The sequence below is a fragment of the Pan troglodytes genome, chromosome 12 (assembly GCF_028858775.2).
Source record: "Pan troglodytes isolate AG18354 chromosome 12, NHGRI_mPanTro3-v2.0_pri, whole genome shotgun sequence".
NCBI classification, from domain to species: Eukaryota; Metazoa; Chordata; class Mammalia; order Primates; family Hominidae; genus Pan; species Pan troglodytes.
In genome coordinates, this window is record NC_072410.2 from 36,525,812 (window position 1) to 36,538,899 (window position 13,088).

General features: G+C 47.1%; 1 protein-coding gene across 4 annotated transcripts in view; it reads left to right on the forward strand.

The window, feature by feature from the left end:
* REEP1 (receptor accessory protein 1) overlaps positions 1-13,012 on the forward strand; it is a 123,655-nt gene extending 110,643 nt beyond the window's left edge. For 2 of the 4 annotated variants that reach the window (XM_009442797.4, XM_016948901.4), the window contains exons 8-9: positions 6,880-7,031; positions 9,894-13,012. In XM_009442797.4, the coding sequence (XP_009441072.1) occupies positions 6,880-7,031; positions 9,894-9,965 (224 nt within the window). In that variant the 3' untranslated portion in view covers positions 9,966-13,012. The remainder of the gene's footprint in view (positions 1-6,879; positions 7,032-9,893) is intronic. The other 2 variants (XM_001137937.6, XM_054678576.2) reach the window with 1 other exon arrangement.
* The last annotated feature ends 76 nt before the right edge of the window (positions 13,013-13,088 follow it).

The window sequence follows — 13,088 nt, forward strand, 5'->3', positions numbered from 1 at the left end:
TGGCTCATGCCTGTAATCCCAGAACTTTGGGAGGCAGAAGTGGGAGGATTTCTTGAGCCCAGGAGTTCGAGACCAACCTGGGCAATATAGCAAGAATTAATCTCTACAATTAAAAAAAAAAAAAAAAAGCCAGGTGTGCTGGTGTGCACCTGTAGTCCCAACTACTTGAGAGGCTGAGGCAGGAGAATTGCTTGAGCCTGGGAAATCAAGGTTGCAGTGAGCCATGATCGTGCCATTGCACTCAAGCTGGGTGACAGAGCAAGACCCTGTCTCAAAAAAAAAAAAAAAAAAAAAAAAAGCCACAACAGGGTCATACTTCCTTGTGCTCCAGGTAAGGACACAGGAACTTCAGAGGACTAAGGTCCTCTGAAATGATGAAGTCCTGAAGTTCCAGGGGTTTCTGGTCCTGGGGCAGCCAAGGGAGCCCTGTTCCTGCTTTGCCACTTACTTGCTGTGCAACTTTGCGTGAATCACCTAACCGCTGTGAGCTTCAGTTCCTCCTCTTAAAACGGAGATGAGATCCCTGCTTCCCGGCCTCACTGTGCTGTTGTGAAAGTGGCTGTGAAAGGGCCATAATAATCCTGGGAAGGATGATGAGGATGATGATGATGATGATGATGATGATGATGATGGTGGTGGTGGTGGTGATGGTGGTGGTGGTGGTGGTGGTGATGGTGGTGGTGGTGGTGATGGTGGTGGTGGTGGTGGTGGTGGTGATGGTGGTGGTGGTGGTGATGGTGGTGGTGGTGGTGGTGGTGGTGATGGTGGTGGTGGTGGTGGTGGTGGTGGTGGTGATGGTGGTGGTGGTGGTGGTGGTGGTGATGATGGTGGTGGTGGTGGTGGTGATGGTGGTGGTGGTGGTGGTGATGGTGGTGGTGGTGGTGGTGATGATGGTGGTGGTGGTGGTGGTGATAGCCTGGAGCATCCAGGAGACCCCAGGGAGAGTGGAGGTCTCCCGGTTCTGGACAGAGACTCCTGTTGCTGCCCTCCCAGCGTGTGAGTGATGGCTTGTTGGAGCCACAGCCACCTGGTGGTTGCCATGACCTGCTTCTCCAGTTGCCTAACCTTAAGTAGACACATTAGGGACTAGTGAGGGTCCTGGACTAATCCAGTGCCCCTTTCACACTGCCTGGCTCCCCATAGAGAAGCTGCCTTAGGCTTGGAAGGCAAGAGGGGCCGTGCCTGGCCTGCAGCCTGCTGGCTGGTGTCAGGGGAGGAAGGAAGGCATGCAAGGTGCCTAATATAGCTTTTGCTCCAGCCCTGGTGCCGCGGAGGCATGACATGCCCCTCCCACATCGGCAGTGAGCAAGACAGGAAACTGCATTATGTGACGTGTCCTGTTTTCCCTGCATTGCTTTATTTTTAAGGCTCTCAGTGCTCAGCTTTTTAAGTCCTTTATAGAAGAGCTGGGGATTAGGACAGGCGCAGTGGCTCACGCCTGTAATCCCAGCACTTTGGGAGACCGAGGCAGGCAGATCACCTGAGGTCGGGAGTTCGAGACCAGCCTGACCAACATGGAGAAACCCCATCTCTACTAAAAATAGAAAATTAGCCGGGTGAGGTGGCACATGCCTGTAATCCCAGCTACTCGAGAGGCTGAGGCAGGACAATCGCTTGAATCCGGGAGGCAGAGGTTGCGGTGAGCCGATATCATGCCATTGCACTCCAGCCTGGGCAACAAGAGTGAAACTCCATCTAAAAAAAGAAAAAAGCTGGGGATTCTGGAGGCCATAAGGCCAAACTGAACTGACAGAGGAGTCTGAGCAGGGCTGCAGGTGGAGACAAGCGTCCCAGCCCAGCTCTGACTAACCCTGTGTCCCTGTGGGGCCTCCTGGTCCAAGTTGGAAATGAAGGGGCTGCGTTCAGCTGTTTCCAGCACCGGGCACTAGACGCTGGCCTGGTGGACACACTAGTTCATGGGAAATGACCCTGCGGTGCCAGTGGCTCCAGGCAATTGCAGGGATTTCTGTCTATTCACACTGTAGTTTTGAGTCTGCAAATTCTGTGAGCCATTCCAAAAGCCTCTAATTCTGGGAGACTGGCACTTGGGGGTCGGGGAGAGTGGCTGCCCTGTCCTCCATTCTTCCCCTGACACTGCTCTGTGCTGCTCTCAGAAGCCCTTCCTGCCATGACATCTGGTGGTTTCATGATCAGACACAGTGTTTCCAGTGCATTTCAATAGAGCTGTGGTTGATTGTAGGAACTGAATAGTTCTGGAAGGCTGCATGTGCATAAGAGTGTGTCCAGGATTCAGTGTCCAAGTTCTGGTTCCTTATCCCCGAGCAGGTTGGGAGCTGCTGGGATGGGGGTTGCTGGACAGTGGGAAGCAGGTGAGGCCTGGTGGCGGCCTCAAGACCTGGAAGCTGTTGCCCTAGCCCTTCCTTTCTTGGGCCTCCGCCTCTCCAAGGGCCTCTTAATACCTGTGCCCTGGCTCTCAGGTCTGCATGCAAGGAACCCTTTGATGATTGGCCTACACCATTCCCTCTGAGGCCTTGGGAAAGCTCCTGCACTCTGCAGGCCTCAGTCTCCCCCTCCATGAGGTGTCCCTTGGTCCTCCCAGCTCTGACAGTCTCTACTGGATTGTGCAGTGGTGGCAGATGGTGTTGGGGGAGGTCTGTCTTGCACCTGGGGCTATAGGCTGACTCTTAAGCAGTAAGAGGATTTCACAGTTGTCGGGGACACTTTCCTCCTGGTCCCCTGAAATGTTGTCACAAGGGGCGCTCACTCAGGCCAAAGCCTGGGAAGATTCAAATTACCTCTGGGGCCATGCAGAGCCCCAGGATCCCTCAGCAGACAGGAACATTTTCTAGGAGTTGTAAATTCAGGTCTTAATTCATGATGGGGGTAGGGAAAGGAGGCATTTCGGAGGCTGCTAAGTGCCTTTTAGGGCAGTGACAGAGCTTAGAGGCCCCAGGGGCAGCAGCCTCTATTCTAAGCTGCACATCTCAGATGCCAGAACATTCTCTTCCCATCTTTGCTCTGTTCCTGCCCCATTTGTCAACCGATTCCCTATTGTTTTCTGCATGTCTTTGTCTCTTTTTTTCTGTGTGTCTATTATTATCTCTCTCTCTCTCTTTTTTTTTTTCTCTGCCTACCTCTATGTCATATAGAACTGAACTCTGGATTACTACCTGTGTGGTTAGTCATAGAGGTGTCCCTCCCCCCCTTTTAAAATCAAGCATGTAGGACATAATTTTTAAAAGCAGTCATCCTTTTTGTCCTCTCAGAGAGAGAGAGAGAGAGAGAGAGAGAGAGAGAATTGCATTTTGAGTGTGGCCTCTGGGCAGTGTCCTTCTGATTATAGCAGGAGGAGCTGCCTGAGGTTTAGAGCATGGGAAGTGAGTGAGCATGTGTGTGTCTACATGTGTGTATGTGAGTGTGTCTGTGTGTGAGTGTGTGTGGATGGGGATGTGTGCATGGTGCACACGTGTGAGTTTTAGTGCCAAAGACCCTTCTCTAACGGAATGTTCTTTTCTCTCTCCTCGGTGCTGTTGGGGACGTGGATGTAAGTGTTCCAGACAGGCGTGCTCTTCTGCAGACATCTGCTGCCTTCCATTAATGCTCCCGCTAATGTGTGCTGTGTGGGATGTTTTTGCTAACCTGGGGGAGGTTCTGCTGCACTGCAGGGGTGGGGCAGCCCTGGGCCCACTGCAGGCTACACAGGCCTTTAAAGGGCTGAGAGGCTCTGCCAGTTTCTCCCTCCCTCCCTTCCCCACAGAGAGAAGAGGTGGAGCCTGCAGCCCTGGCTGCTGTAGCCCTGCTGACACATTTGCTAATACAGAAACATCAGCCAAGGCCACACACCCATTCCCCTGCTGTGGAAGACAGCAGAGACCCTGCCCTTTCCTAGAAGCAACCCAGCTTTGGGCATCATAGTGGCAGCTCTGCAGGCTCAAGGCCGTGGCCACCATCACCTGAGGTTTGCAAGTTGTTATGGCCATGACCTTGGGCGGGAGACCCTCCTCCCATACACATTGTCTCTGGGAGCCAATTAGAGTACTAAGATGTGGATAGCAATACTCTTTCAGGCCTGTTGCCAGGGGTAAGGACCTGTTGGGTCACCAATCTTTAGATCTTCAGGGACAAGAACACGGAGGAGGCAGAGCATGGGATTTTCTACCCAGCTACTCACTCTCCTGCTCCTCCTGGTGCCCCTGTTTTGGGACTATGTTCTGTGGGGTTCATTTCTCCATTTATACTCCTTCCTGATATAAAAAGGAGTTAGGTCTACTTGTGGAAATATATCTAAAGTAGCAAATCAAAGTAAGAAAATTGAAGCATGGGGAAAAGGGAGTGGGCAAGTAAGATGGAATCAGTGGGGAGAAGGACATTTTAAATGCATGCCATCAAGGTGTAGACTGTTGAGACACCTGGCTTCCTTGAAACCACTGCAAAGAGGGAAATACAATTATTAAGAGATTCAGTCCACTGTGCAACAGCCAGCTAGAGGCGTGGAAGCTTGTCTTATTTAGAATGTTTATTCTCACTGGTTCTGAGAGTAAGGCAAATATTATAGACAACACTCTTGGCAGAAATGCTCAGCGGACACGGTGACTAGGAGATGTCTTCTCTTCTTAGGAGGTTCTCTCTGTAGCTTCTTCCTGAGGCTATTCTGGCTCCCTCACTGCCCACACTGGCCTCTTTTGCTCCCAGCCTCTGCTGGGCTGAGCACTTGTTTCTATTCCTGCTTGGATATCTGGGTTGTCCCTGAACCATCACTCCTACTGGGCTGGAGGGTCATTTCTTTTCTACCCTGCAATCCTTGCAGTGGAGAACATGCACAAAGCCATTTTGGTTTCAGTCCTGAGATTATAGTGATGATGGTGATTTTGGTAAGTGTGAGTTCATTGCTCAGCCTCAGTGAATCCAGACTGGATAACTGGCCTGGGTTGTTAGATGCCTGAGGATCTCACGGTGACTTTGGGCCACCTTCTGACACCCACAACCATCAGTACAGGGAAAGCCCTGGACCTGGATGTGGAGGGTACAGCATATGCAGAGGCACAGTCTCGAACCGGTACCCACCCCACTTCCATGTCATGGAGTTTGCTGCTGGGGTGGAGCTGGCCAGGCTGCTTCTGCAGTTTTTGCCTTGGTCTGAGGGCTTTTGGTCTTTTTTCCCTCCTGCCAGGCAGGAGGTATCTGTGTCCAGAAGGAATTTCCTGGTTTGGTTAATGGGGGTGTCAAGCTCTGACTTGGGACTAGAGCTGAGCTCTCTGAGATGACTTCAGGATTCTATTTAGTTTAGTTGATGAGTGGCCACTGTGTGCCCAGCCCTGGGTCAGGTGCTCAGAGAGACTGAGGGAGGATCAGCCATGGCCCCCCAATCTCAGGATGCCTTCTGTTGGCTGAGGCAATGAGACTGACATGAGGACCAGGGCACCCAACACAAGCTGTGTGGCACAGCCTCCAAGCACTGTCGGGTGTCAGAGTGGGGAGGCCAGGGAGGGTCAGAGTATTCAGCGAGGGCTCCCTGGAGTCACTGGTCTTTGTGCTCAACAGGATGCAGCTGATTAGGACAGAGGAAGGGAGCAGAGGACAAACTAAGCCCAGAGTAAATAAGCTGAGGGAAGTGCAGAGTAGAAATAAAATAATAATAGTAATTTAAAAATCAAAGGAACATCAGTGATCTCAGGACTTTACTTACTAAGGCCCAGTCTGAACCAATCACACCCCAGCCTAAAATTCAGCTTTGCGTGTTGTGCTGCCTCCTGCTGGCTGTTGGGGAGCACAGCAGTGGTAACTGGTAAAGCTGCCCAAGATTAGGGTTCAGTTGTCTGTTTTTTTACTCCACGCCTGGTGGTGTTATAGTCTACCAAGTCCACTGTTGATGGAGAGAGAGCACATTCGGTGGCTGAATATGTTCTTAGGAGCAGGGTGTCTCAGGAAGAGCTGTGGTTTCTATCTGGAGGCCTCACGGTGATTGGACCAGATGACTTGAGAACCCCTTAGTCTTGCATTCTGTGATTCTAGGTAAAAACAATAGATGAAGCATAGAAGAATGTGTGTGTGTGATACCAGATAAGCTGGGTAGGGGCAGAAGATATTTTACATCTCAACTAAGAACCGCCTAGCAGATGACATGGAATATGTATTAGCATTTAACATTTAAAAACACTGCGTTCAATGAGATGAATTAATTCTGAAGCTTTTCCTGCAGATGTATTCAAGGCAGACTGAAACAGGAATCTTGCTATCATTTTTTTTGGCAGAGGCGTCTGTCAGATTCTCCTTCCTTAGGTTTCTCTGCTTCTCTAGGACTGGGCCTTCGCAAAAAAAAAAAAAAAAAAAAAAAAAAAAAAAAAAAACTATATAGCTTTGTTTAAGGTTATCACTTAAGGCCTCCTGGCATTTTATATCCTGTCTCTTACAGGATGCTTGGAATTGAATATGCAAGTATAATATACAATGTCAACATGGCTTGTATGTACAACATAGAAACTGCTCCCCCACCCCACCCCACATCACTGCTGCCATCCTCTCTAGAGATTCTTTCCCTGAGCATTCACCTGGTGTGGGATCACAGGACTGAGCTGCAGGGATTGATGTGTCTCAGTTAAAGCTGCTTCTTTCTTCACCCAGGGAAGTGATGCCCCCTTAGTAAATCTATTGAATTACTCAGAATTCAGTAGATTCTGAGTCTGTGGTTGTTTCTGTGCACAGTGCCTGGAGATTCACACAACTGCACTTTCACAATCCCAGATCCCCTGTAAGGAGGCCCCCAAAACATCAGTGCTTCCTCAGACCCAGGGGCCTCAGCTGTCCTCACAGGCCTGGTTTGCTGTGCTGTGTGCCTAACCTTGCCCTTCCCTGCTCCCTGCACTGATGCCTCCTTGCTATACCTTGTCTCCTCTGTGTAGATTGTAAATGGACATTAAGTGGTTGAGGGAGATGTGAATGAGGGTGGTATGAAGGCATGGGAGCCCCACCAGGTCCAAAACCCATTGGCGTTTTCTGACGACGAGGAGGAAGACCTGCTGGATTTCATGTACAAGTATAAAGCACCTCGAAGGACGGAATTGCCCCTGGAGGTACACGGTGTCTGGGGCTGTGGGTTGGAGTGTGTTTGTCCAAAGGCTGTGCCCTGGAGATTGGGGGTCCTGGGAGCAGCATCTCTTGGGGCACCAACATCTCCTCAATACCTGGGGTGGAAAGATCTCCTTCCATCAAACAAGCAGAACCAGTCACTGGATAGCATCCAGCTACTTGCCAAGGAGAGGAAATCCTATTAATTTCATTTAGAAATAGGAGCGTGAGCCGGGTGCAGGGGCTCACGCCTGTAATCCCAGCACTTTGGGAGGCCGAGGCAGGTGGATCACCTGAGGTCAGGAGTTCGAGACCAGCCTGGCCAACATGGCAAAACCCCTTATCTACTGAAAATACAAAAATTAGCCGGGTGTAATGGCGCGCACCTGTAGTCCCAGCTGCTTGGGAAACTGAGGCAGGAGACTCGCTTGAACCCTGCCTCAAGGTTCAAGTGCAGTGAGACTGCACTGCTGCACTCCAGCCGGGATGACACAGCGAGACTCCTTCTCAAAAAAAAAAAAAAAAAAGAAAGAAAAGAAAAGAAAATAAATAGGAGAGTGGTAAAGTATCTAGGTCTTTATTGTTTTGTTTTGCTTTTTCCAGGTATTAACAACTACCACTCTAAGTTGACGTACAAGTGAATAACAACCCAAATTGACTGTTTTGGGGGAAGAAAACTCAGAATGTGTTATTTGAAAAGTTTTTATAAATAAGAACAAGGCTTGTTCATCGCTGTATCTCCAATACACAGCATATAGTGCCTGGTATAAAGTAGCTATTCATGAAATGTTAGTGAAGGGGTATAGCCCTTTAGAGTTACCAAAACCAATACCCTTGACGTATATGCTATTGTCAGTTGTAGGATGTGGATGGAGTTCTGGCAGCAGGAGGGCTGAGCCTGGAGCCTCCTGGGTCTTGCTCTGTGATGTGGGTAGGGAGTCACCAGTCATGAGCACAAGTGCAGGGACCCCAGTCTTTCTCTCTGCTTCCTAAGGTCTCCTCTCCTATTCCCCATCTGCTGAGTATCACGGCCTGAGAGGCCATCTGAAGCAAATACGAAGTCTCCGTACAGACCCTTGTGAGACTTATATGGGGAGATGCCTTGAAATGTTCCCTTCCGCAGACACTGAGCAGCCTAGCATTCTTATTTGTTAGGACTGTAATTATGACCACCTCCATGTGCAGTTCATCAGGTTCCTTTGCAAGGTGAGGCACACATGCATCCCTTTTAAAGTTAGAGGGTTTGGGAAAGGATGTTCTGGGCTTGGACACTGCTGGAGGAGTCCGGCCTGGGTAATCTGGCCTGGGCAGCCTCCTGATGGGGAGAGGAGCCCAGCCTAAAGAATTCTAAGGCCCAAGGGTTTGTGCTGTTTTGCTTTTGTTTATTAAAGCTGCACAAACTGCTTTACTGTTTACAGTTCACCAGCCTGCCAAAAGGCAGATTACTATAAAGGTGGGTTCCGTTGTTTCCGTTTTCAGTGTCTGTCCAGAGGTGGCTGGTAAGCATTTCCTAGTGGTAAGGCTGTAGCATGAGGACTCTGAGAGGGCCTGAGTCTTGTTTTCTGGCTCATTCACTTCCTGCCTTCTATGTGCCTGCCCAGCACTGAGCCACTCACCAGGAAATGGTGGTGAATGCGACATGGGCCTGCCCTCAGGAAGTCCCCAGTCTGGTGGGGAGAGAGTGAGCAGGGCCCCCACATGCTCCCTTCCCACTGGGTGCAAAGTCCTCTGCTGTGGGACATGTACAAAACATGAGAGAACAAACGAGGTGACGATGCCTGGTTGTGCGTGGCTGGGCAGTGGCAGGAAGGGCTCTGGGAAACCTTTGCAGAAGTGACTTTTGAGCTGGGTCCTCAGGAGGCCTAGAAATATGCAAGACAGAGGAAGGAGGGAAGGGCTTCCAGTCAGAAGGAATAGAGGCATGAATGGGCACAGTGTAGAGAAGTTCTCTGTGTATACAGAGAAGTGGACAGACACGGGGGCCGAGGGTAGGTTGGGGCCAGTTGTGTGAACCCCCTCGAGTGCTGTGCCAGAAAATGTTCCCTTCACTTTCATTGAAATAGGAACTCCTCCTGTGATCTGTGTATCCCATGGAAGGAGGGGTCTCTTGAGAGTCATTTGTGGGAGAGATGAGGTGGAGCCCTTCATATAAGTTGAGCATCCCTAATCGAAAAATCTAAAATTCTTTGAGTGTGGACAAGACGCACAAAGGTCATGCTCATAGGAGCATTTTGAATCTCAGATTTTCAGATTGGGGTGCTCAGTTGGAATGTATATGCAAACATCCCAAAATCTGAAAAAAAAAAAAAAATCTGAAATCCCAAACACTTCTGACTCCAGGCATTTCCGGATAAGGGATATTCAACCTGTACTTCAAGGTGGTGTTTGCCTTTGTGGTGTGGTGTGCTGTACGTTAAGAGGTTTCTCATCCAGAAAGGGGACTGGAAATTTGATGATGGAAATTTGAGGCATGTACCAAAAAACATTAGGCTGGTTCCCAAAGGAAATAACAAAAGCAAAGGAAGCATGCGGAGGTGTCTCTTTCTGCTGAATCATTTAAGATAATTTTGCTCCTCAGGCGGAAACAAGAAAGATGTGTCATTCTGCACAACCGTTCCCTTGGGAGATTGAGGAGCATAATTTAAGAGGGAGGCATCAGCCTCTCAAAGGGCTCAGCTTCATGGGATATGTGGGATGGGACTCTGATGATTGCTTCCTGTTGCGGAGATTCAGGGACACCCCAGCCCTAGCCAGCTGCATTTGGCCAAAGGAGCTGGAAGTCTCAACACAATGCCTTCCAGGTGCTGACCTCAAAAGATCCCACATTTACACCAAACTGAGGGATACCTTTCTGTTTTCTCTACCAGGCACCGCCTAGAATCCTTCGATCTCGCTTCAGGAAGAAAAGTACCTCATCCTCGGCCACCGAAACCACGTGAGTGAGATGAGCCAACAGCACCGGATCCACAGAATGTTTCTTCTCTGCCTTAAAGAGCTATTTACTAATAACATAGAAATCCGCAAGCTGGGTGTGCTTTGAGTGTGCAGCCTCACAAACATGGCCTTTTCTCTCTCCCCTTCCACTTCTAAGGATTTATTTTTTCCCCCTTTTCTTTATTTTGCTGGGGAGAGGCTAAAGGGAAAGGTAGTAGGGGCGGGGGTGGTGACCTTTAAGTCTTCTGAGGTTGGTAATTTTCCACAATTGGATTGTCATTATAGACAGCAGTGTGTTTTTTAGAAAGATAAGAGAATCACCCCTATGCTGCTGAGATGTACATTTGTAATTTATCTGTTGCATACTTAGTTTTTAGTCCTGTAAATGCAAACACAGCATTTTTTAAAACTTTCTTTGTTCTTGGTACTGATACTTTGAACTATGATGTACATATTTATGGCTTTTGGCTTTTAATATAATGGACTTGCAAGGGCTGCCAGAGGTTCTGATATGTAAGAAAACTGCAAAAACAAATATAGACAAATATTTTGATTCTAGAGAACATCTCAGATGTGCTTATAAAGCTTCCAAATAAAACTCCAGTAAGACATCCCTTTCCCTGCAGGAGTGTGGTCTATATTCTTTAGATAGTTGTTTAGTCAAAAGACCAGACAAGTTACAAACTAAGAGAAACAATATTTCACAACACAGTAAAGTGTGATGAGAGGTCAGGGGAACGTCCCAGTAAAAGAGAAGAGTCACAGGAAGCTCATCTCCTCCCTGGATTCTGGATTAGGAGCTTCTGAATCTTTTCCAGGGATAGGCAGGTAGCTCACTCTTGGTGCAATTTCTTGAGGATGGGAACATGTAGAGCTGCTGGAAGGAGTAATTCTGTGCTTGACAAAGGACGATTTCTCCTTTATCGTGACCAGTGCTGCCGATTTCCTGACAGAGGAGCTTACACTCTGAGCACCTTGTTTTAGCGAACTCTAGCAAAACTTGTTTAGCTTAGCAAAAACAAACACACAAAACTGAGAACTCTGCTGTTTCAGATATGCCATAACATACATCTGAAACACATGTGTAACAATCAAAATGGTAGGCTCTAGAATGGTTTTAGAGCTCGAGATCTTCATGGGTTAGACTTGCTGGTCAGACCCAGGAGCACCTGTGGCTCACACCTTCTGTTCCCCTCCTGGCCTGTGCAGAATGTAAACAGCAGACTCATACTCAATGGGCACTACAGGCCTTATCAGACGTTTTATACAAGCCTGGATTGCTTAGTAGGGGAATAAAGCATTCTCTGAGGGGGCTTTCCACTTAGATCGAGAATTTTATTTGAAAAGAATCTGGTTTAAATGGCACTGTGGTCCGAGGTAGCTGCTCTCCCCACTGAGAGCTGAGCCGAAATATAAGAATAATATATTTGTGCTTCGAGTTGGTGTTTCTTTCAGTGTAATGCATGCAGTGGTCACAACCCAGTTACTCATAATATTTGGATTGTATTTGTTCATAGATATGCCCAGAAGACTAGAGAATTAGTGTTATATACCATATAGAACTTACTGTCAGTCAACTATAAACAGGCCCAATTAAAAACTGTTCCATTACTACGCAAACACATATTAGAGGCCTTTGCTGATGACACATTAGCTGGATCTTAGCCACCCCAGAAAGGGTTTGATTTGAAGCTGATTGTTGCCAGATATGCATATTGGAATCCCATCTACCCATAGTTCCTCTGAAGGTGATTTTGTAATTTGCAAAAGGGTATAGGAAAATATACCTAAAAGCAAATTTGTGGCTGAGAGGATAAACAGAAGCTGTTTGCTCATGTTCTGTGCCCCACACCCACCAATACCTAAATCTGTTAAGGAAGACAGAAAATGTTTTCTTTGTGCTCATTGAGTAGTTCCAGACAGAAGAAGAATATACTCTTTAAAATGTATTTACCTGTTAGTTGGAAGTACCCAGAATTATCAGAAACGAATGCAAAAAAAAAAAAAAAAAAAAAAAAAAAGCTTACACAGCTTCTTAGCAATTTTTTTTTTTTTGCCAAAACAATAAATTGCCTTTAGCAGCAGTTTAAAATCCTATTGTGAACAACCTATATTTTCGCCATTTTACAATGGAGAGTTGTGACAAGTACAGGTTATCAAGTTTGCACTTAACTATGCCAAAAAAAGTTTGAAGCGCTCTATTCTCAGACATGCTGTATTATTACTTCTCATTCAAGATTGAAAAATATAAAGGTATCCAAACTCTGTCTTAATGTAAATGTAACTATTTTTCCTTCAAGTGTTGACTAGGGAGTCGGTTTCTCTCTTAAAGACACTCACTGTACAACTGAAAGCAGCTGTCCTATTTCTGGCAAAATGTGTTTACGTATATGACAAGTTGTACATTTGTGTATGAACTGACATAAAATGTGAAAGCCTGTAAGTGTACATGTAGTGGTGTGGTGTTCTGTCTAGAGGATACAACTGAATGTTTTTAATTTGCTGACTTACAGACACAGGCTGTTTACAAAATGCTAGCTGGAAAGTCTGTAATGTTCATGTCATAACTTTTAGTTAATTGCCATTGAGCACCTGTTCTGAGGAGGTGAGATGTGGACTTGTGCTTATAAACTGGAGAGTTTAGTCATAATCCCTCCTGGCTTTGTGTGAATAGCTTGCTCACTTTGCTGGCCTTTGAAATGTGTTCTCTGTGATAAGCTATCCATGTGTTTGTGATAAGAGTGCTTGTCAACCATGACCATCTTTGAGCCTTCCTAGTCCTCCACCTGGCACAGTATTTGAAATGGCAAAGGATGTGCTTCATCCTCTAACAGTGTACACTCCCAGAGCTGATATTCTGGATTGTGACTGTGCACATTTCCTCTAGTTCATGTCTGTAGTCCCTATAGAATGATCTGTAATAAAATAGTATACTGGACTGTGCATCAAAGGGATGTAAAATTACAGTATTCCAAAGGTTGAAGTTCTGCTGTTTTGTTATAATGCCTGATACACATCTTGAATAAAGTCTTAACATTTTTCTTTTAAAAAACATCTTTGTAATGTTGGGCTTAAAAGGAAAAAGGAAATACTTTTTTTCAAATATGGGAGGTAGCAAGGATTAGAAG